This window comes from Oryctolagus cuniculus, chromosome X, assembly GCF_051225735.1.
Source record: "Oryctolagus cuniculus isolate XC-2025 breed Fujian yellow rabbit chromosome X, ASM5122573v1, whole genome shotgun sequence".
In the NCBI taxonomy this organism is placed as follows: Eukaryota; Metazoa; Chordata; class Mammalia; order Lagomorpha; family Leporidae; genus Oryctolagus; species Oryctolagus cuniculus.
Genome location: NC_142888.1, coordinates 95,045,184 through 95,069,891, shown reverse-complemented (window position 1 = coordinate 95,069,891; position 24,708 = coordinate 95,045,184). Strand labels below are relative to the sequence as shown.

General features: G+C 37.3%; 1 protein-coding gene across 1 annotated transcript in view; it reads left to right on the top strand.

Moving 5' to 3' along the window:
- DIAPH2 (diaphanous related formin 2) overlaps positions 1–24,708 on the top strand; it is a 947,972-nt gene that overhangs the window by 611,120 nt on the left and 312,144 nt on the right. The window contains exon 24 of the mRNA XM_051827761.3: positions 3,220–3,345. Within this exon, the coding sequence (XP_051683721.1) occupies positions 3,220–3,345 (126 nt within the window). The remainder of the gene's footprint in view (positions 1–3,219; positions 3,346–24,708) is intronic.

Below are 24,708 nucleotides of genomic sequence, written 5' to 3'. Positions count from 1 at the left end.
AAAAATGAAACCAGCTGTTATCTTTTTGTAAAACTGTGGCAAATTCCAGAATTTACCTCCTTGCATTTGTTCTTTTCCCTTTACCCTGATGCCTATTTCTCTGGGATTATACCCCACTCCCATCCTCCCACAAGGCCTTAATAAGTAAGCTCTTTTTTAGGCTCTGTTTTCCAAGTATTTAGACTATGACACAGTATAATTTGGGTTTTTGAAATTTGAGAGGCTTGTCCAAATCCCCTTTTATGTCACTTCTAACTCAAAGTATTAATTCCTCCAATGTAAGAGAAAACATTTTATAGAATGGTACTGTTTGTTTATTGTAGCTATAAATTTACATAAGCTAAAATTCCTGGATTATTATATTTCTAATGTTTTATTCTCATTTGTTCAGGCAAAATACCAATAACCCATTAGGAAAATAGAATAGAGGAACCCAATAAAGAAAGTTGTTTCTCTTATTCTACTTCCACACTTCCCCATTTGTCTAAGCATCTCTTAAAACAATTCCTCCTATGTATATTTTAGACAGATTTCAACTTCCTGCTTCCCTCCTGCACTCATGTTATAATTGATATGTGAAAATTCTTTCACTATGATTGTTTCTAGCCTCTACCTGTACTTTGAGTGGCAGAAATGGATGTAAATTTAAATATAAACAAAACTTAAAATTGTATGTATATGTATATATATATACACACATATATATCCCTGTAATAAACAAGTTGCAAATACTGAAGGAAAAGCAAACAGTTAGATAAATATCTTAACATTAAATAGCATAGGGGCAGAAAGTGATGATACCATTCCTCACTCATCATAAGTGTCATGGGCAACACTGCTATAACAAAAGGCAGCTTCACAAGAGAAAATCATAGCAAACAAATTTACTTAATCAAAGTTTTATGTGGCACAGAAGTCTTCAGCAGTTAAGACCCAAAGATCCATGGAAAACTGACTGTTTTTATGCTTAGGTTCAATGATGTCTGGAGAGGTGTGTAGAAATGTATTTGGACAAAAAGGTTTTATCTAATGGTAATAGACTAAGAGAGGAAACCCAACAAGGCCTGTTGGCCTCTCTTTTTAACATTGCTTCCTCCCAGGTCTGGAGTAGGACTTCTCTGAAATGATTCTCCAAGAGACAATGGAGAAGAGAGATGCTGGAGAGGAGCCCCTTTGAGTTTTATGGCTTGTTTGGAGAGGAATTCTAGTTTCTGTAATCTGCCTGAGAGAAAAATAATTCCTTCCACCTATTTTAGGTTCATTGACTAGGGATCCTGTAACAAAAGACAGATTAGTGAGAGAATAAAATGCAAATGTATTTAAATTTTGACAGTGGACCCTTTCATAAGGAAATTAAAACTCAAAGAAACTTTTCAACCTGAGTGTTTTCTGTGGTAGCTTTGATGAATAATGTAGAGTTGTAGCAAAATATGATAGGATGAAAAAAACTTCGAGCTGTGTATAATAGACTAGGGGACACTTAGCAAAGCCTGCTTGTCCAGAGTCCTCTCTTTGTCCCTTTGTCTTCTGATACAAGCATGTTCCTTGCCTCTAGGAATAGGGAGACAATTTTTACATAAGGGTCTTATGACCTGCTCCCAGAGAAGACCACAAAGTTCTTCCCATCCATATCAGTCCTCCAATTCCTTCAGCTTTAAATCCCAAGGTCCAGTATTTGGGGATAGTATTCCTGAAATCCATCACATTCATGTAATCTAAATGACACAAGCAGTTGATCAATTTCATATCTTCCATTTTTCAGTCAAGCAAGTGGAGAAGAAAAACCTTTTGAATAATTAAAGAGAATACACATACACACACACACACACACACAATGTGACAAAAAATTCAGTGTTAAAATCAGAGAATTATTTCATTCACAGCAAACTCCTTTAAACAAAGCATGCAATGAATGCTGAACGATTAGCAACTTTTTGGCCAGGCAAAATTCTCTTAGACTAAATTGGGTAGGGCTATTTAAACTGACAGATTAATAAGGAAAAAATGTAGTCTTTAGTGTTGGTGTTTGATTTTAGGCTCTTGAACTCCCATGTATATTTAAGGTGATTTTTTCTCCTTGAGTAAGAAAGGTGTGCATGTCAGTGATGAATTTGTATCAGAATAGTTTGGCTGAAATTTGCCACGGGGTTCATTTTGTCAGTCTCCTGAGTTTTTCATTTTAATACTGACATGTCCCTGAGTGAAACAAAATTTACTTTTTAAAAAAAATATATTGTAATATTTTTCTATTTCCTGGTCTTTAATTAAAAGAACAGTAGTTCAGAGGCCTGGGTTTAAAAACCAATGTCACAGGCTACCTATAAAATTTCAATACTTGCCTTGTCTATTAAACTGGAATCCTGACAAAATGCTGTTGATACTGATGGAAGTGTATTCATACATAATTGGCAGTTGTATGATAATGGAGAATCTATAAAATAGTTATGTTTTTAGAGAAAAATACCTCTGAAAAGAAGGCACCATCAGAGATCTGATAAGTATGCTTGTATTTAGGAGCAGTTTGAATACAATACTTAAAATTATCAGTTGTCAAGGAGAGAAAAAGAAAAGTGCAGAGAATGTTAGGGGTAATTAACACAACTAATGATAGTGTTTGAGGGCCTGATGAAGCTTTGTGGGTGTGTAAGTGCATATGTGTTCCTTGGGGTTTGTTCTAAACTCTCTTTCTGTATCAACAGTTCCTTTTCACAGCTCTGTGGGTATGAGAGGTACTAACGATGGGAATTTTTCCCATAGATGTTGGTTTATAAAAATCAGGATATGTCAACAAAAGAAAAATATTTGACCCTTTTATATAATGTGATCTTAAATCATTTATAGAGCTAAGAATATGCACTACTAAGATAAGATCTCTGTGAACCTTAGTTTCTCTTTAATCTTCGAATTAGATTTTAAAGAATGAAATATTAGGAACTCCATCAATAAATTTAAATAGAAATGGATTCATTTTTAACTAATGGCTGACTAAAATGGTGACATTTCTATATTAAGCATAATGATTTGGTATAGTATATTACACATTTTCATTTATTTCATGGAGAGTAGAATTTTTATGAGCAGTAATTCAGAAAAATGTGAATTAACTTCAGAGAACTGTTCTCCGTATTAAAAATATACTTTAACTGATACTGTTGTCTTTTAGTTATTTTGTGAAACTCCTGCTAAAATATTCTAAATTCTTTGCACATTGTTCTTCAGTTTCAGCACAAATTCTCAAGAGCAACCTTGCAGCAATGGAAAAACAAATTGTTCATCTGGAACGTGACATCAAGAAATTTCCCCAAGCAGAAAACCCACATGATAAGTTTGTGGAAAAAATGACAATATCCTTTACTTAAGCATTTCATTTATTTGTGCATCTTTGTATCTATGTGTCTGTCTACTTATCTACCTATTTGTTAACTATTGTTGTTAGTTCTAGACTTGTCTGTAACACCATCTAGATGAATTTGTATATATGCTGTTTTTATATTAGCAGCATAAATTTTGTTTCATGATGTTTTGAACCAGGTAGAGTAGGCAAGAGAAGAATTACATCAGAAAAACATGTCATTTATCCAAGAAGAATTTCATTCAAAAACCCACAAGATATGCAAGGTAAGTCTTTTTTTTTCAATTTTTAATTTATGTAAGGTGAACAAATTTCATGTATTTCATATTTACAGATTTAGCAGTATAGTGGTACTTCCCACCCTACCCTCTCTACACCCATGCTTCCACCCTCCCTCCTCCTTCCTTTCTTATTCTTTCTTTTAATTTTTACAATGATATGCTTTCAATTTATTTTATAATCATAAGCTAAACCTCCACTAAACAAAGAATTCAACAAATAGTAAAGGAAAAAAACCATTCCTCAACAGTAGAGACAAAGGCTGTAAATAATCAAATCTCAAAATGTCAATTTTGCTCATATACATTGCATTTTTTGTACTCTATTAGTTACCATAGATCAGGGAAAATGTATGGTATTTGTATTTTGGTGACTGGCTTATTTCACTAAGTATAATGGTTTCCAGTTGCATCCTTTTTTTGCGAAAGACAAGATTTTTCTTTTTTAACCACTGTGTAGTATCTCATGGTGTACATATACCATAATTTCTTTATCCAGTTTTCAATTGACAGACATCTGGGTTGATTATATATCTTAGCTATTTTGAATTGAGCTTAAGTAAACATGAGGGTACAGATAACTCTTTCATATGCTGATTTTCTTTTCACTTGGATAAATTCCCATGTGGGATGGCTGGATCATATGGTAGATCTATTTTCAGATTTCTGAATAACCTCCATACTGTCTTCAACAGTGGCTGTACTAGTTTACATTCACACCAACAATGAATTAGGGTACCTTTTTTCCCCACACCCTTTCCAGCATTTATTGTTTTTTGATTTCTATAGGAGAGTCATTCTATCTGGGGTGAGGTAAAACTTCATTGTGACTTTGATTTGCATTTCCCTGATGGCTAGTGATCTTGAGCATTTTTTCATGTGTCTATTGGCCATTTGAATTTCCTCTTTTGAAAAATGCCTGTTCAAGTCCTTTGCTCATTTCTTAACTGGATTGTTTGTTTTGTTGTTGAGTTTCTTGAGCTCTTTACAGATTCTGGATAATAACACTTTGTCATTTGCATAATTTGCAGATAAGATATTTTCTCCCATTTTGCTGGTTGCTTCTTCATTTTGTTGAGTGTTTCCTTTGCCATGCAGAAACTTCTTAGCTTGATGTAATCCCATTTGTCTATTTTTGTTTTGATTGCCTGTGCTTCTGGGATCTTTTCCAAGAAGTCTTTGCCATACCAGTGTCTCCCAATGTTCTCTGGTAATTTGATGGTATCAGGTCATAGATTTAAATCCTTCATCTATTTTTGAGGTGATTTTTATATAAAGTGTAAGGTAGGGCTCGTTTCATACTTTTGCATGTGGAAATCCAATTTCCCCAACATCATTTGTGGAAGAGACTGTCCTTTCTCCAGGAATTGATTTTACCTCCTTTGTTAAATATTGGTTGTAGAAGCATAGATTGATTTCTGTGGCGTCTATTCTGTTCCATTGGTCTACATGTCTATATTTTTCCAGTACCAAGCTGTTTCTATTATAACCACTCTAAAGTGTATTTGAGGTCTGGTATTGTGATGCCTCTGGTGTTATTTTTGTGTTTAAGATTGCTTTAGCTATTAGGGTCTCTTGTGTTTCCATATGAAGTTTAGCATCATTTTTTCTATAACTGACAAGGATGCCATCGGTATTTTGTTTGGGATTGCATTCAATCTGTAAATTGCTTTCAGTAGTATGGAAATTTTGATATTAATTCTTCCAGTCCATGGAAGATTTTTCCATTTTTTGTGTCTTCCATTTTTCTCGTTAGTATTTTGTAATTTTCATTGTAGAATTCTTTCACCTTCTTGGTTAAATTTTTTCCAAGGTATTTAATTTTTTATAGCTGTTGTAAATGGGGCTGATCTTATAAGTTCTTTCTCAGCCATGACATTGTTTGTGTATACAATAGCTACTGATTTTTGTGTGTTGATTTTATATCCTGCAACTTTACAAAACTGTCTTATCAATTCCAACAGTCTCTTAGTGAAGCCTTTTGGTTCCCCGATATATAGAATCATGTCATCTGCAAACAGGGATAATTTGACTTCCTCCTCTCCCATATGTGTCCCTTTGATTTATTTTTCTTGCCTAACGACCCTGGCTTAAACTATAAGAACTGTAGTGAATAACAGTGGTGAAAGTGGGCATCCTTGTCTGGTTCTGGATCTTAGTGGAAATACTTCCAACTTTTCCCCATTCGATATGATGTTAGCTGTGGGTTTGTCTTATATTGCCTTGATTGTGTTGAAAAAATGTTCCTTCTGTACCTAATTTGTTTAAGGTTTTTATCATGAAAGGATGTTGTATTTTGTCAAATGCTTTCTCGGCATCTATTGAGATAATCATATAGTTTTTATTCTTTGATTTATTAATGTTATGTATCACATTTATTGATTTGATTATGCTGAACCATACCCACCCAGCAAAGTAAGTCTTAGGCAGCTTGACTAGATCTAAAATGAAACATAACAAAACAAAAAATCTTCCTGTGTAACTGAACGCTTAATATAGAGATCAAGATTTTTTTCTTTTTGTGTGTATGCGTGCATTTTCCCAAGGACAGAGGTATACTTTCAAGGCACTCAAAAGATGACTAATATCAGTGGAGTGAAGGGATTTTTAAGGATAGATGGATGCCTGGATGTATGCATGGATAGATGAATAATTAATCTGTAGATGATATATTGAAATGAATTGTAGTAGGTACATCTGTTTATAAGCATTTCTTGATAAATAAACATTTTTAAAACTACTAATTTACATGTAATATATTCACATAATTCCAGAAATGTATGAAAGGAAACCAGAAATAGTATTTAAGTTGAATTGTTTAATGTTAAGTCTGGTGTCTAAAGATAAAGTACATTAGAGCTGATTTTTTTTTTCTATTTTGGTTTTCAAAAGTTAAAGTCATATCCTCTCCTCTAGGTTTAAATAAATATCTTGAACTGCAGATTGATTCAGCATTTTATATCTCTTGAGGGAATAAATATTGTAAATTCTTTATCTGATAATAAGTAAATTCCTATAAGAACTGTATGACAGTCACCTTGTTTCAAGGTTAAACCTATTGCCATTTTCTTCTCTGATATGCTTCCTTTCCTGCCCAGTTTGGAACTTATAGTACTGAACTGGAATCACTTGAGAATGATGATTTAGATTTATATAAGAAAAATTCCACTTTTGGTATTTTAGTTCATGAAGTAACACTGTGTTCTGTGTGGTCTTTTAGTGATGCTGAGCACTTTCATAAATACAAATATTGGAAGCATAAGTTTGGCAGTGATTGGAAGCAAGAAATCCTCAGTGATAACTTTGGGTTGCATAACTGGCCACATTGGGATACTTAAAATGAAGGTTGCACTTTATTGCTGATTAGATTTTTTCTGTCAAATATATTACATTGTCTTGTGGCTAGAAACACAACCTTCTCGTTTTGCCTTTTGATTTTGGTTCCTGCCTCATATATTTGAATTTAGTTCTTGATCCCCTTATTCTTTTGGAAAATTTTCTTCTCCAGTTGGCTTGTGGCCACACAACAGCTTGTAACATTGAGTCTTTGTTGCTAATTTAGAAAAAGAAAAGTAATTTCAAACCCTCATGAACTTGGCCTGGACTCCTTATTTTATTTCTCTCTTTATTCAGGTAATTAAGCATTTTAAAATGAAAATCCAGAGCCTTCTGTATCTGTATGTTACAGATGAATGGTTATTCTTCATTTAAGTGGCACTAAAGTGTGACTATTTGTCTACAAGGGGATTGGAAACTGTATTAAAATGTATGGGGCTGTAACTTTGCATATCATATTTTTTAAAAGACAATAAAGTGTATAACAATTTGTTTCAGAGAAAATTTAAAATATTGAATTGAATTGGTCAAAAACTATAAATTAGTGAATTACAGTGATGGAATTATTGCTCAGATTCCTTATGTGCCCATTGAGAGTTTCAATCTTCTAGAAAGAGACAAAATGCATAATTATCATATGTATATATGTCATATTTGTGCTGGTGCTTATTTAATATTTTTTCTACCCTTGTAGCCAGTCAAAAAGAGGTGAAAATTTTGTTGTGAAATACCTGATCCTGTTTTAAAATTAGAACTGTGATTCCATTTCTAGTATTGAATTCCTTACACTAGATTATCTTTCCAGTGTTTCTGTCTCCTGCCAATAAATTATTTTGCTTCAGGTCACTGGCCCTTTAAAGTGAATAATGATGGGCACAAGCATGGGAGTAGTTTTTTCTTAAACAGTAATCTACGTATATAAGGATTATGAGTTTGAGAACTAAATAGCACTCCCATGTCTTTAGATTTTCAAAAAGGTAACAATGCTATAGTTAACAGCAATGTCATAATGGTCTCAGAGCAACTGAATGTGCAGGCTGGATCTTCGCCTAATTTCCACATTGGGCTATGTTAAGTTGTGCCCTATGTTCACCCTTACTCTTTCACAATATTGATTGAACACTTACAGTATGCTAGGTATTAACAAGCCATGAAAATACAGCTGGGCATATGATAGAAAACTTGACCTCAAGCTGCTAACATTCTGGCATTTATATGCTGTCTGTCTGGATGTCCCCATGACAGAAATCATGTCTGATTTGTTGATTACTGTATGCCCATCACAATGCTCTAGTGTAGTATAATCACTCAGTAAATGTTGAGTTACAAACTATTATAGCCAAAGACAATGGCAATCATCTAATCCAAGATCCTACTTTTATTTACCATCTCAAAACAGGTATGGTCAAAACAGAGGTAGGCTGCTCCAGTAGTTATACAAATTTTTTTTTTTGTAAATCTCAGGAATTTGAGTAATTTTGAATCTCCTTTTTGAAAGCATGCATATAAAAAGATATAATCAGTTTTAGAAGAGATGATCCACACCTTTTAGAGTAAATTTTGAAAAAGTTGGTCTACAACTATTAACCAAAAAATAATAAAACAAGAAGAAAAAATTCCTCTATGGTAAATAGAGTGGCCTAGGCCATTTTCAGCTGCTTACAATCATTGGTTTTAGAAGGGGACTCATCACTTCTATTTCCCTTTTTCTACCCAGAACTGGTTATTTGTTCTAACTCTGAAAAAAAAGTAATGTGGGAGAAAAAAGCTTTATTTCTTCACCCATTTTAATGTTCATAGCTGACACTCCTATGACAAAAGACAAATTAAAAGAAAAGCATTCACATTTATTTCATACAAGTTTTATATGATGCAGATCTTTCATATATAAAGACCAAATAAATGGGAAAACTGTATTTTTATGGGCAGTTGTATAGAAGTATGACTGAAAGACAAAAGGGTGTAGTCTAATTGTAATAAAATTATGGGAACTTAGCATGATCTGTTTGTTCCTATTCCTGTTGGCTTCTCTGTGACATTCTCTCTCTTTGGGTATACAGCAAGACACTTGTCACATGACAAGGGGAGAAGGAAGGAAGGTCAGAGAATGTTCTTTCTAGCTTTTGTGGCTTCCTTCAGGGAGGAATTGGGAGAGGAATTCTAGTTTTTATGACCAGCTCAAGGAGAGAGGAGAGTGGGAGAAGTTTAGGGAGACATTCCTACTTCTGCGATATACCTCAATTTCCATCAGCTTAAAATACTCAGTATGCCAAATGCTGTGATTTGAATGTTTGTGTCTCCTCCAGAATTCATGCTGAAACTTAATCCTCAGTGTAACAACAGAAAGAGTTGGGACCTTTAGTAAGTTAACAGCCCCAAAGGCATCACTCTCAAGGAAGGAATCAGTGCCTTTATTAAAGGGCTTCAGGTAGAAAGGGAGCCCCCACTTATACTCTTTTGCCCCTGTTGCCATGTGAGGATGAAGCAAGAAGGCATTAGCCCTCACCAGACACCGAATCTTCTGGTGCCTTGATCTTGGGCCTCTCAGTCCCCAGAAGTGTGAGAAATCCCTATTATTTACAAGTTACCCAGGCTAAGGTATTTGTAGCTGCAGCAGGAACAGACCAAAGCATAAATGGGCCACATATTGGGGTAGCAGTCCTCCACCTTATCCATAGAAAGAACAAAACAAGCAGAACCAATTTCATAAGATTATAAAACAGGGAGGAATTTTCTCATAAATCATAGCTGGAAGACTCAGCAGTGAAAATGACCTATGATGGATATAGTAACACTATATATGTTGAAATACACATTGTTCAAAAATTTTGATTACCATGTAGACAAAAGAAAGTTGAGGCAGGTGTTTGACACATTGGTTAATTTGCCTCTTGCAATGCTCACATCCCATATGTCAGTTTGTGATCCGGGTAATTGCTACTCTGCTTCCAATCCAGCTTCCTGCTAATGTACACCATGGGAGGAAGCAGGGGATGGCTCAGTACTTGTGTCCCTGTCACCTATGTGGGAGACTCAATGGGTTCCAGTCTCATGACTTAGGCTAGGCCCAGCCCTGGCTGTTGTGGGCATTTGGGGAATGAACAAGCAGATGGAAGATCTGTCTGTCTCTGTTGCATTTGCTTGTTCTCTCTGCTTTTCAAATAAAATTAAAATAAATAAATATGATTTTTAAAGTTGCTATTTATTAAGTAAGAGGTTTTTTCTATATCTTATGATAAAATTGGCCACAGTTGTCTCTGTATAATTATAGGGAGCTACCATTATATCCAAATAACAACAACTCATAAAATTGTTTGCCATAATCCCATTGACCATTGTCCTTAACTTTTCATTTCTAAGGGTCATCTCTTTTTATCTTTAAGATAACCAAGAATTCTTTAGTCTGTATCTACATTTGGTACTTATTGCAAATATTGATGGGGTGGTTATTTGAAAAATAACCCATGCTTGAGAGAGGTGAGAGTACACTATGAATGAACACCTTGCCAATATCAGGCCTTTTCTCTTTTACTTGACATTATATGTGACATTGACATTATATGTAACATTTCAGCTTTTTTTTTTAAAGTGTCAACCTAATTTGTTTTTACCTGTGGTTCAAGACATCATACACACTGATCCCAGTTGCTACTTCTCATCTGAAAAATCAAACAACATATCCTGGTACATAAAGTAAGTTAAAAATGTTATCACAAAAATTAAAAAAAAAACAAAGAAAGGAAGAGGGATGCAGGGAGTCAGGAAGGGGAGTATCATTATATTCTTAGAATTTTATCTTTGACCTATATGAAATCTGTTTTTATTTTTATATTTTTATTTTAATTTTTAATTGGTTTTTAACAGATTCAATGTGATTTGTAGATACAGTTCTAAGAATATAATGACATTCCTTTCCTCCCTCCCTCCTCCTGCTCTCCTCTTCTCCCTTCCTACTGTCCTTCCTTCTCCCTTTCTTTTTTTTAGTTTTTGCAATAACATTTTAAATTCACATTACACTAAAAAGGCTTAATGCCTCACTGAATAAGAAGTTTAACAACTAAAAAGCAAAAAGACCCTAGTTTAGTGGGCTTTTTGGCCAGTAGTGTGACCGTAATAGATTTTTTTTCCTTTTCTTCCCTTTTTATTTTCTTTTGTTCTTTCCTTTTCTTTCTTAAGCAGAACAACAGAAAGAAACAGACAGACAGAAACAGAGAGAGAGAGAGAGAGAGAGAGAGAGAATGATCTTCCACCTGCTAATTCACTCCCCAAGTGACCACAACAGTCAGATCTGGGCCAGACCAAAGCCAGGAGCCAGGAACTGCATCCAGGTTTCCCACATGGATGGCAGGGATTCACGTACTTGGGCCATTTCCCATTGCCTTCCCAAGCACATTAACAGGAAGCTGCATCTGAAGCAGAGTAGCCAGGACTTTAACCAGCCTTCTGATATGGAATACAGACATTTCAAGCAACAGCTTGACCTGCTGTGGCATATAATCAGCCCCAAGAGTTTTTCTTTTGTAGGAGAGATATAGTAATAGATTTTTCTTACCCATTACAAGATTGATGGCTGACACTCTATATCAAAAGACAGATTAACAAGGCTAAAGCAAAACAAGTTTATTTAATCAACGTTTTATGTGCTGAGGAGTCTTGAGAAATAAATACCCCAAGACCTAGGGAGAACTATGTTTTTATGCTAAGTCTAGTGCAAGAAGTGAATAGTTGTTGGAGAAATATTATTGGAGGAAATGTGGTATGATCTAATGGTCATAAACCTGGGTAGGGAGGGAACTCAGCAATATTCCCTCCTGCTCTGCCACAGGTATGGGGCAAGATACCTGTCATATGAGGGGCTTCAGTGGAAAAAGGAAGAACTCAAAGTGGCCTTTCTAGGTTTTATTTCTTGCTTCAGGAGAAGAGAATTTTAGTTTCTGTGACCGCCTCAGGAGGAGAAAGGAGGAGAAGAAGGAAATGTCAGAGAGACCTTTTTGCTTCTTCAGCCCTCCCAATCTCCTTCAGCTCAAAATACTCAGCACACCAAGGCACCGTGGTTTGGGGGATAGCCATGTTCTGAGCTGTGACTCCCTCTCCCTGGCCCCTTCTCCCTCCAGCCCTCTCCTTCTCCCCTCCTTCTCCTCTTCCCTGCCCCTCTCTTCCCCCTTCATCCCATCCCTCTTCCTTGTTCTTCCCCCTCCTTGTGCTTAAAAGTGGGCTTCTCAGACTTAGAAACACGTGTAGTGGCCCATCCTTAACATCTGTAACTGTCTGAAAAAGTACGTTAGCCACATTGTTGACCTTACTGCTTATATCCTCTTGACAAATTTCTTACCACATTTACTCACAGAGATTTTGTCAATGGCAAGACTGTCTGTTGCCCAAAATCAGCTTAGCTTTTTGATTGACTGCTGGCTAAATCATTTCTCCAACTGGAGGACAGGGAGTGACTGAGCAGCAGGGACACCATTAACACATTGACAGGAAGAACTGACAGAATGTTAATGACATGAACACCCTGTCAAATAACTATCAACACCTGGGATTTCCTCATTGTGTAAGTGAGAGTCATTTGAAGTGATTACAAATCAAGTTACTGAGGAAGCACATTGTCTTTTTCTGACAATTCAAAACAGATTTGGGGTCCCCACCACACTGCTATATGTTCATTTTTATTCCACCATTCATCATAAAGAGAATAATTTTTAAATAGATGAAAAAACTTACTCTAACACAGGTGACATTTATCACCTTTGAGAACATGCCAGTAGCAGGTTTTAGTGGGAAGATAATCCATACTTTGAAAAGTAAATGTCATATAAAATTGACCAAAAAAAAAAACATAAGCAAAGATTAGTTAATTTAGTTTAGCTTAGTTTTTTTGTTTTGTCTTGATATAAAGGTATTAAGTAATCCAGGCAATTTTCTAGCTACTGAAGAAAAATTAAGAACGTTAGTCTAGAGTGGAGGGAAGGTCACTACTTCTGACTGTTTCCTTGTCTTCAGTTGCCTTGTAGGAAGTTCAAAGCAATACCTTTTTTTTTATAATCAGACGTGGGAGGATATAGGATTAAAAATAAAAGTACACAGTCCATAATGGAGACAATGTCTATGTTGAAAAGAAAATTGTTTTCCAACACCACATGTCAGAATATATTACTGCTTTTATTTATTTACTTTATTTTGGCTTCTTTTAAAGGGAAGATTCCTTGAAATACACATTCTTCATAGTGGTATTGCAACGTTTGAGTTCAATTAGTTGTACATTGAATTAAAATGAAATCATATTTAGTTTGTGATTTATAATAAAAATAAAACATAATAAAATAGAAATAATATCAATTACTATTAAAGAAAATCAGAGCCAGATAAAAGTTGAAGCAGTGAAGACAGATATTGCATTAGGGGAAGAGAAATCTCAGCATGTTAAGTAGGAAGTTAGAAATCAGCCTGTGTGAGAGAGGGAGGAATGTAGCAGTCTCTGGCAGTCTCTGAAGCATGCCTTGGAAGTATCCTTATAAGCAGGCCCATATTTTATGCTACAAAGTCCTGCCTGTGCCCTGATAACTTTATAGGGATCCCTACTTCCTCAGAGGAAAGCACCCTAGGAAAATCCTCTCTTCTTGGTGCCAGGTGGGCTATCCAGTCTGATAATATTGCACAGTGAAACCTTGGGACGAATTTTACCTATTTCACACCCAGCAAATCCTTTGTCCAAGAGAAGAGGGTGGGGGGAAGAACTGGATGTCATTCCCTTATAAGCCCTCATCTGAATACAGACTGCTTCTCAGCTCTGTCCTTTGCTGAGATGCTCGCCTTACTGTCAGGTGTAGTCTCTCCCTTAAACTATGTAACCTTGCTTCATCCTTTCCTGAGAGGTTCCCATCTGTTGTGATGAATGCCCTATCCCGTTAAACCTTGCTACCTTGCTTGCTTCTACTCTGTCTCATGCCTGAAGTCTTTCTTGCATGAAAACCTCTGTTCCAACCATCTCTGCTAACAAATATACAGCTGGACTGCATTCCAAAGACAACAAGGGCAAGCAAGATAAGCTACAACAACCCCCAAAACTGGTTGGTAGAGTTTCTATAGAAATCCCCAAATTGAGTCCACTAGTGAGATGCACAGAAAGTAAATCATGGACATTGGGTGGTGGAAGAAAGGAAGTATTTACTGGAAAGTGCAGAACAAGGGGCTGGGCAGCTGTTCTTTAAGTCCAGGGTTCCCCAAAGGGGTTAGGGTTAAAGGTTCTTATAGATTGAAGTTGAGGCTGAGAGGTGCATGCATGATCAGCTCATGTCCAAGTTCCTGGTTGGTCTGCAGTGCCCATGACCCTGCTTCAGTGATATCTTGTCCTTTAGGCAATTTTGATGATGGCTAGATGGGCTTCAGTCAATTTGAGGGCTACCCGCAGGTGGTAATTACTTTTTGCTCTAGGCCTGGAGTTCCTGGAAGAACCTCTTTGAGACGAGGTGTTATCTATGGAAGAAGCAAATGATCTTATGAGTCCAGTGATTAGAACCTTCTAGGTGCACCTGCACCAGTCCTTCAATACAGTCAGTTCATTTTATTAAGTGGCTGATTTGCTATCAAAAGGCAGGGCAAGCAAGGACACTTAAAGCTGAGGGAGGGAGGCTGAGAGATCATGGGAGACTAGGGCCTGATGGCATCTGGCGTCTTTATTCAAGACATGGTAGAAGGGCTTGGCTTCAGAGTTTCATAGCTAAGGAGCAAGCTGGGGCTCAGTGAAGAAAAAATTACTAAGAGGAAACATCAGGGGTCAAGAGGATTTTGACTAAACTGATATTCATAGGATTCTTGCTGAAAGCAGGCCAAGGTGGCATGGAAGGTGGAAGATGTGGAATTTGGCCAAGATAAGGAGCATAATCAGATGTCAAAGGTGAAGCAAAAGGAATTTGATCAGATAGCAAATGAGGAAGATTTTTCACTAAACTGACCCAGCAGGATTCTGGGGGCAAAGGACAGAGCCCAATGGTGAGGCCTATTCAGAAAGAGGACTCAGAGGAACCTGTCCAAATTTTGGTTAAAAAGAGTCTTTGTCACTGTTTTGTGAATATCACATGCCAGCAACTACACCAGGAAGGTACACACACACACACACACACACATAAACATGTGCACATATATCCATGGAGGTCTTCAAAAGGTTCATGGAAAATGGACATTATGAAAAAAATTGAATGGCTTTCAATGTTTGTAAAAATTGAAAAAAAATTTTTGTATCAAAATAAAGATTTTTTTAATTTCATTTTCCCACAAATTTTCTGAAGCCTTATTGTACATACAGGTTGTGTATCCCTAATCCAAAATGCTTAGGACCAGAAGTGTTTTAGATTTCAGTTTTTCAGGTTTTGGAATATTTGCATATATGCATGTATTTTTGAGATATGTTGGTGATGAGACCAAGTCTAAACATGAAATTCGTTTGTCTCCTATACGTAGCCTGAAGGTAATTTTTCAATTTATTTATTTAGTTTGAAAGGCAGAAAGACAGACAAAGATCTTTCATCTGCTGATTCACTCCTCAAATGCCTGTAATAGCTGGGGCTGGACCATGCTGAAGAAAGGAGCATGGAACTCAAGCCAGGACTCCCGCATGGGTGGCAGGAATCCAACTATTATTTTTTTAAAAGATATATTTATTTATTTGAAAGTCAGAGTTACACAGAGAGAGGAGAGGCAGAGAGAGAGAGAGGTCTTTCATCTGCTGTTCACTCCCCAATTGGCTGCAACGGCCGGATTTACGCTGATACGAAGCCAGGAGACAGGAGCTTCTTCTGGGTGTCTCATGTGGGTGCAGGGGCCCAGGGACTTGGGCCATCTTCCACTGCTGTCCCAGGACATAGCAGAGAGCTGGATCAGAAGTAGAACAGTCAGAATTTGAACCAGTGCCCATATGGGATGCTGGCACTGCAGGCAGTGGCTTTATCTGATACGCCACAGCACCGGCCCCAGGAATCCAACTACTTTAACCATCACCTACCGCTTCCCAGGGTATATGTTAGCAAGAAGCTGGAATTAGAAGTGAAGACAGGACTCAAAACAAGGCACTCCAATATATGATGTGGATATCCCAAGTGTCATCTTGTCTACTGTTCTAAACACCACCCCGAGGGTAATTTTACACAGTATGTTCAATACACCTGCATTTTGATTGTCACCCATAATAAAACATGAGGTCAGATGTGGCGTCATGTTGGTGCTCAGTTTTGAATTGTAGAGCATTTTGGATTTCAGATTAGGAATGTTCAACCTGTGTGTCGTGTGCATGTTCATGTGTGTACGTGCACATGTTTTTTCCCTTCAATTGATTTCCAAAGCAATCATGTGCGGAAGGTACTCTTGATAACGTCATTTCAAATTAGCTTCATTTTGAATGTGAGAAAATTGTGCATAAGAGGTTCAACATGTGCTAGAGATCACATAGTGAGAAGTATGACTAGTAAGGTTCAGAATTCAAATTTTGGTCTTTCAGACTTTAAGCCTTATGCTCCCAGCTATGATACTACGCTGCCTCGGAGTTCAGAAAGGCTCATAAATCTGAGATGAATTTCACATTTTTTCCCTGTGAAACTATTTTATTTTATTTTTTTATTTGACAGGTAGAGTTACTGACAGCGAGAGAGAGACACACACACACACACACAGAGAAAAGTCTTCCTTCCGTTGGTTCACCTCCCAAAAGGCCACTATGGCTGGTGCTGGGCTGATCCAAAGCCAGGAGCCAGGTGCTGCACCTGGGCCATCCTCCACTGCCTTCCTGGGCCACAGCAGAGAGCTGGACTGGAAGAGGAGCAACCGGGACTAGAACCCGGTGCCTATATGGGATGCTGGCGCTGCAGGATTAACCAAGTGAGCCATGGCCCAGCCCCTGTGAAACTATTTTATTGCTTCCTTTCCAATCTCACTCAAATGGGAAAAATATTCTTTTTGAAAGGATTGTAAACTAATTTAAAAATTAGCTGCTCACTTACACCATCTCCTCCAGAAAGCCTTCCCTAATCATAGCAATCAAAATTAATTTCCCTGTCCCCTGTGTTCTCATCACATTTTAATACTTTGATTATTGTACTTGCTGGTTTGCCTCTACTCTGTTTACGTACATGTCTGTTTTGCACACTGAGTTATAAACTCTGGGGATACAGATTCTTATTCATCTTTGAATACAATAAGCCTAGATCAGTGTTTTGCAGAAAATTAAGTGCTTAATAAATGTTTACTTAAATAGGTTGGAGTTCATTGTATAATTAAATTAAACTTAACATTCTGGCAAGTAAATAGAGAACATTAACTTGTTACTCTGGCATAACCTCACTTCGACAAAAGAAGGAGGTCTAACATGTTACAAATATTTCTTCATCATGTTTTGATTTAACATGCAGGGATTTTAAATTATCTCTTAAACTCTTCAGTAGAAATAACATTCTAAGAAATTGTCTGAATGAAGCATATGTTTTCTAGGATCTGTTAGCACAAAAATTTTCTTTTTGAAGAGTCTTGCTTGTTTGAAATTCAGCCTGAAATTACACAGACTGTGAGCTACATTTTTCAAATATTGTTCAGGGAATTGATAGACATTTGGTGCACGATACTAATGGTGAGAAGAGAATATATTGCTCGGTTAAAGGGTGCATAAACCCTTTCAGGCCACAAGAGACTCATCTGGGAAATCATCTTTCTCAGAACATAAATTGGGACTTAATTTATCTGAAAGAGTTAATGTACCCTCAACCTGACAAATTCTCATCATTCTCACCAGAAGCTAAGTTTTAAGAGATTAAAAACCTTTCTATGGGATTTATTCATATGGAGTGGAAATGAGAAGAAATAGTACAAAAAGAAACTTGACAAAATGAATTACCCAAGATGGTTATTTTTTGTGTGCATGCACATACACTACAGAACATACAGTATAATACGCATACACATATCTAATCATAGATACAGATAAATAGAAAGCCATTTTAGAATGTTCAGGATCACAAATTTGCTATCATAGTAATGAGTCTATGAAATCTATGAATTTATCTTGATTAAAATTCTTTATTTGCAAATATAAAGGACACGGGTGGTATGTTAAACTTATATAATTTATGAACGATAATAGCAACATTAGTATAACTCTCCAAGTAATATGCTCTTTTTGAAGTATATATATATATAAATATACACACACTCACATATGTGTATATATGCATATATTTATTTATTTGAAAGGCAGAGAGAGAGAGCGAGAATCTTCCATGCACTGATTCACTGACCAAATGCTTGCAATACCAGGTTTGGGCTGGGGTATTTGAGACTCTATTTGAGTCTCGCACATGGGCAGCAGAGACCAGTGTTCTTGAGCCATTGTCTACTGCCTGCCCAGTGTGCACGTTAGCAGGAAGCATAGAGTAGCCAGGACACACACTAGCACTCTGGTGCAGGTTGTAAGCATTCAAAGCTGCAGCTTAATCCCCTGCACCACAAGGCCTGCCCCAAGTAGTATACTCTCGCTGCAAAATCTCCATCATGTATGATTTTCATAATGTAGAAGAATTTATCAGTGGATGACATTGTGGTGCAGTGAGTTTAACCACCACATGCAACCCCAGCATCCCATAAGAGCACCTGTTTGAGTCCTGGCTGCACCATTTCAATCTCTGCTGGTGCACCTGGGAAGGCAGCAGAAAATGATCCAAGTACTTGGACCCCTACCACCCACATGGGAGACTTGGATGAAGTGCCAGGGTCCTGGCTTCGGCTTGGCTAAGTCCCATCCATTGTAGCTATTTGTGCTTGCTTGCTTGCTCGCTCTGCCTCCTTACCTCTCCCCCTTTTCTGTAACTCTGCCTTTCAAATCGATAAATAGGTAAATACATCTTTTTAAAAAGAATATATCAAGGCATAGAGTGTAAAGCTGCTGCCTGCAGTGCCAGTAGGCTGCTCTACTTCCAGTCTAGCTCCCGGCTAGTGCACCTAGGAAAAGCATCAGATGACAGCCCAAGTACTTGGGCCTCCACACAATCATGGGAGACCCGGATGAAACTCTTTGCTCCTGGCTTCAGCCTGGCCCAACTCTGGCCATTGCAGCCATTTAGGGAATGAACCAGCAGATGGAAGTTTCTCTCTCTCTCTCTCTCTCTCTCTCTGCCTCTCTGTAACTCTGCCTTAAAAATAAATAAATATTTTTAAAAATAAACTAAGAATATATCAGTATCTTTTCCTATATAACAAGTCTGTTAATTTATTTCAACTTAGGATCTACTTGCGATATAGCTTATGAAAGTTGTAACAAGTAAATTTAGGTTTTCATTGAGCATTCCTTGACCTGGTTTTAAACATTAAGATAGAGATGTGAATTAGCCTTATAAGACTGAAAAACATGCAAGAAAATATGTCCATATGTTTAGTAATCACATAATGATGCAGTCTTTTGTGTTGCAAAGATAAGATGATAACCTATTATGTTATTTCAACTCATTAATGAAGTTAGAAATATAAAGAAATATATTGCTAACATTACTGAAAGTTATCCAGCTGCATTTTGATGATGGTAGTAAATATTTCTCATAGACATGTATTTAGAACTGTAATGAACTTGAGAGGATTACATCTCAGCTACTCATTTAAAGCTAAAGGATTCACTAGTAGTGAGAATGGAAAATCAATGAAAAATAAAAAAAGAATTATAGACAAGCTTTCCAAAAGTCATCAGTGAGGAAGAAAATAGGACTTAGTCACCTTTGGTGTTGTCTGAATATAGAATAGACAAGATTAACAGAGGTGAAAACGGTTTTAAGAGGTGAAGATAGCAACCCATCTTGAAAATGGTTCCAAGAGGTAAATATAACCTCATCAAACCCAAATATTTAGTATATTTTTCATATTTGATAAGCCATTAACAAATTTATGCATATTCTGTTTGGTTACTGATCTCTGGATTCCTTTGTCATAGGCCTGACTCAGAATCTAAAGAGATCTCATTTTGGAGAAATACTTGGCCCACTTTTTTTGCTCCATCTATATGAGTAATTTGAAACTTTAATGTTCTTACAAATGCAAACTATTTTTCTTAATCCATTTGAACGAAAAGATATTTGGACTGGACATCAGTAGATCTAAGCTCTAACCTTGATCTTTGTGAACTTAGGGAAGATGTTCTGTTTATTCATTTTTTAGAAATGCAATCATATTCTGCTTACCAGCCCCACGTATGCAGTTAGGAGGACTCAGTGTAATAATGACTTCTAAAATGCTTTGTAAAATGGAAAATGCTATATAAAGTGGAAAAACCATAGTTAAGGTGTCACTGATTCGTTGTTCTTCCCTAAACCTCCCAAATGGGAAATAAAATATTTCCCTGAAGGAAAGTGTCCTGTATAGATGATCATGAAAAGTTTGTGCCCAACTTCATTTAAGTTTTTTAAAATCTAAATTCTAAGTTTGCTTTTTTAAAAAAAAAAATTTGTTTTCCAGAGCCAAATGGAAATGACTAGTATGTTGTGTTTGTTTTGAGTTAAGTATCTTCCTTAGCACAGATACTTAAAAACCAGATGGACCAACAGTTTCTCTAAGGTCACAAGTTTCTTTCCATGTTTTTATTAGTTAGCATATATAAGTACGAAGGGGCCTCAAAAGGTTTCTAAATAATGTGTATTATGAAACACTTATGCAAGAGCACCAAAATTTTTCACCAAAGTACACTTATCCATTATTCCATTTTCCACAAACTTTTTGAACCACCCTCATATTTAGTAAGCAGCTACTGCAGTCCCTAGTACTGTACCAGCCACCTTGGGACTGAAGTATAAAAATGAAATACGAAATGTTCTCTTGGCTCTAAAGGAGCTTAACCTTTAATTAGGAGCACACATATGAGAACTGTTGGCTAAACGGATGGTGTTTAATACAGTTTAGTTGTTTGGCATTATTATAAATGCATTAAGAGTTAGCAAGGCAAGGACCATTGTGCTTTGGACCAGCTTCACGGAGGAGATGATTTAACGCCTGCTGAAATGTGAGCTCTACTGGGGCCGTTGTAGTGGTGTAGTAGGTAAAGCTGCCGCCTGCAATGCCAACATCCCATCTTGGGTGCTGATTTGAGTCCAGGCTGCTCCACTTCCCATCCAGCTCTCTGCTATGGCCTGGGAAAGCAGTAGAAGATGGCCCAACTCTTTGGACCCCTGCACCCACGTGGGAGACCTAGAAGAAGATCCAGGCCCCTGGCTTCAGATCAGCACAGCTTTGGCCGTTGCAGCCAATTGGGGCATGAACCAGCAGATGGAAGACTCTCTCTCTCTCTCTCTCTCTCTCTCTCTCTCTGCCTCTCCTTATCTATGTAATTCTGACTTTCAAATAAAAACAAATCTTAAAAAAAAGAAACGTAAGCTCTTGGTGTACATAAGACTCACTATGTTTTTTTTAATTATTATTTACTTGAAAGAGTTACACAGAGAGAGGAGAGACAGAGAGAGAGAGAGAGAGAGAGGTCTTCCATCCACTGGTTCACTCTCCAATTGACCGCAACGGCTGGAGCTGCACCGATCCGAAGCCAAGAGCTTCTTCTGGGTCTCCCACATGGGTGCAGGGGCCCAAGGACTTGGGCCTTCTTCTACCACTTTCCCAGGCCATAGCAGAGAGCTGGATCAGAAGTGGAGCAGCTGGGACTCGAACTGGCACCCATATGGGATGCCAGCACTGCAGGTGGCAGCTTTACCCGCTACACCACAGCGCCATCCCCAACTATGTGTGTTTTTTTTTTTTGTAAAGACTATTTATTTGAGAGTTAGAGTTGCAGACAGTGAGAGAGAGAGACAGAGAGAAAGGTCTTCCATTCACTGGTTCATTCCCCAAATGGCTGCAACTGCTAGAGCTGGGCCAATCCAAAGCCAGGAGCCAGGAGCATCTTCTGGGTCTCCCACATGGGCACAGGAGCCCAAGCACTTTCACTGCTTTCCCAGGCCATATCAGAGAGCTGGATTGGAAGAGGAACAGCCAGGACTAGAACCAGTGCCCATTTGGGATGCCAGTGCTGCAGGCAGAAGATTAACCTACTGCACCACAGCACCGGCCCCACTATGTTGGTTTTGTTGTGATCATCTTCTGTACTCTCAGTGCCTGGCACATAAATAGGTCTCAATATATGACTTGTAGATAAATGAATAAGTAAATAAATGGTTGCCTTCTACCATTTTATTTCAAGGTCATAGCTTTAAAATATTTTGCTATGCCATCTCATAGGTCATCCAAAATGTGATTCTAATCAACTATGAAATTTGTTTAATGTCTTTATTTAAACAAAATCACTTCATTAATTATGTCTGCGTATGTTAAATTTTTTTTAAGATTTATTTTATTTATTTGAACGAGTTACAGAGAGAGTTAGAGACAGAGAGAGAGGTCTTCCATCTGCTGGTTCACTCCCCAAATGGCTGCAATGGCTGGAGCTGCGCTGATCCGAAGGCAGGAGCCAGGAGCTTCCTCCAGGTCTCCCACGTGGATGCAGGGACCCAAAGAATTGGGCCATCTTCTACTGCTTTCCCAGGCCATAGCAGAGAGCTGGATCGAAAGTGGAGCAGCCGGGACTAGAACCCACGCCCATACGGGATGCCGGTGCTTCAGGCCAGAGCTTTAACCCACTGCGCCACAGCACCGACCCCACGATAAATCTTAAAAATGATTTCACCTTCCAGGTATTAACCCAAATGAGTATACAGATATTGCAGGAGTGAATTGAAGAAGAATTCAGAATTTAAGTCAGTAGTCAACATAGACATTATAGGTCTTTTCAAATTTACAAACAGGATATTTTGTAACTATATTTAGTGATTACCATATTAAGAGATTAACATCTTGAGTTCATAGAGCAGATTAAAAATTAATTGATTATAGGCATTGAGATGCCATATGATGAGGCATATGTATGTGTTTGGTCATCTCACATATCTGCCTAAACCTTATGATATTAGTACATAAATCACAAAAAGATTTTGCCTTCTGATCTATGTTACATCTCCCTTTTTCGTGCACATATATTTAGTCTTTCTTGGAGTGCCTGAATATGGCTTATATACAAAGCATTAGACTGTGACATATGCAAAAGTGAACATAAGCCTTCATTCTAGAGACATGCAAGTTAGGAAGCAGAATCAACAACATACCCACACAATTATAAGCCAATATGGAAATATCAATGCCATATACATGATGGAAAGTTCATTCTATAAAATAATGAATGCTAATACATCCATAGAGGTTTTTAGTCTAAATAGTGCTCACATACATTATCTTAGTAGTGATTCAGAGCAGTGCTTATGGACAGTTAACAATCCAGGCACAAGCAAAGGCTCAGAGTCAGTAAAGATCAAAAATGTTTTGTGAGAACAACAAGTAGACCTATATGGCTGGGAGTAATGAAAGTTATTACTAAGAAAGCATGTAAAAATCAAATCTCAATTATCATAAATGCTGTTATAAGCAATTCAAACAGTATTTTATGGTTGTAAATAGCTTAAAGGTAATGAATTCTTGTTTTCCTTCTTCCCCCACTTCCAATCACTGCATGGTGTTTACCCAAATGTCTGCCTGCCAAATATTGCCAGCTGCTGATCAAAGTAAGGACTAAAGTCACAATTGTTTCCAGAATTAGAATATGTGGTGTTTGTGTGTGTGCATACATGTGTCTCTGTTGAAGCAGATGGATATTTCTTTACCTTCAATAATATGTTTAAATTCCTTATAGTTTGGATTTGTAATATAGTTATAATAAATTGCATTAATGTAGTGTTTTATAATTTGAAAAGCTTTTTATCTCATGAAAGCTCATATTAACTCTCACACCTGGTTGATGTTTTTAAGAATGCATCCATTCCACAAATATTTATTGATTACTCACCATGTGCCAGGCACTGTGCTAGATTCATGGAATACAAGATGAACAATAATACTTACACTTTAGGAGATTTTAATGTTGGAAAAGGGAGACATTAAACACCGACATAATCTACCATGACAGGTGAAATGGAGATTGATAGTGCCACACCAGTCAACAGTCTAGTTAGCAAATTCTCTGCTGAGAAGGTAATTGTTGAGCTGAAATCTGAAGGACTGGTAACAATTCAGAAGCAGGAAAGGTGAATTTTTACTTCATCTTGTTTATTGACAATTTTTTTTTCATTTTTGAAAGGCAGAGAGAGAGAGCGCGCGCACTTCCATCTGCTGGTTCACTCTCTAAATGCCCTCAAAAGTCAGGGCTGGACCATGCAGAAGCCAGGAGCCTGGATCTCCATCCTGGACTCCTGTGTGAGTGCCAGGGACTCTAGTACTTGAGCCCATCACCTACCACCTCCCAGTGTGTGCATTAGCAAGAAGTTGGATCCTACCACACACTCCAGTATTGGATTCAGGCATCCCAAGTAGCAAATTAACCACTATGCCAAATGTCCACCCTATTGCCAAGTGTTAAAAATGCTTGACCGTTTAGTAACTAGACAATTATTTTGTTAGTCGTATTTCCAAATGCGTGTCCTTTGTCTGTGATTGTACTGGATTTACACTCAGAGTTTTAAAGTTGGAGAGTTAGAAATCTCTCATATTGACAAATACTGAGGATACTTTATGTTTAAAAACTGTTAACTTTTTCCCCCAAAAGTTGCTTTCACTGTTGGCTGGAGATTGAGCATAGGTATTTTTGAAAAGCTCCAAAGCTCCGTCAGATTCACTGGAAAACCTACAGTGCTA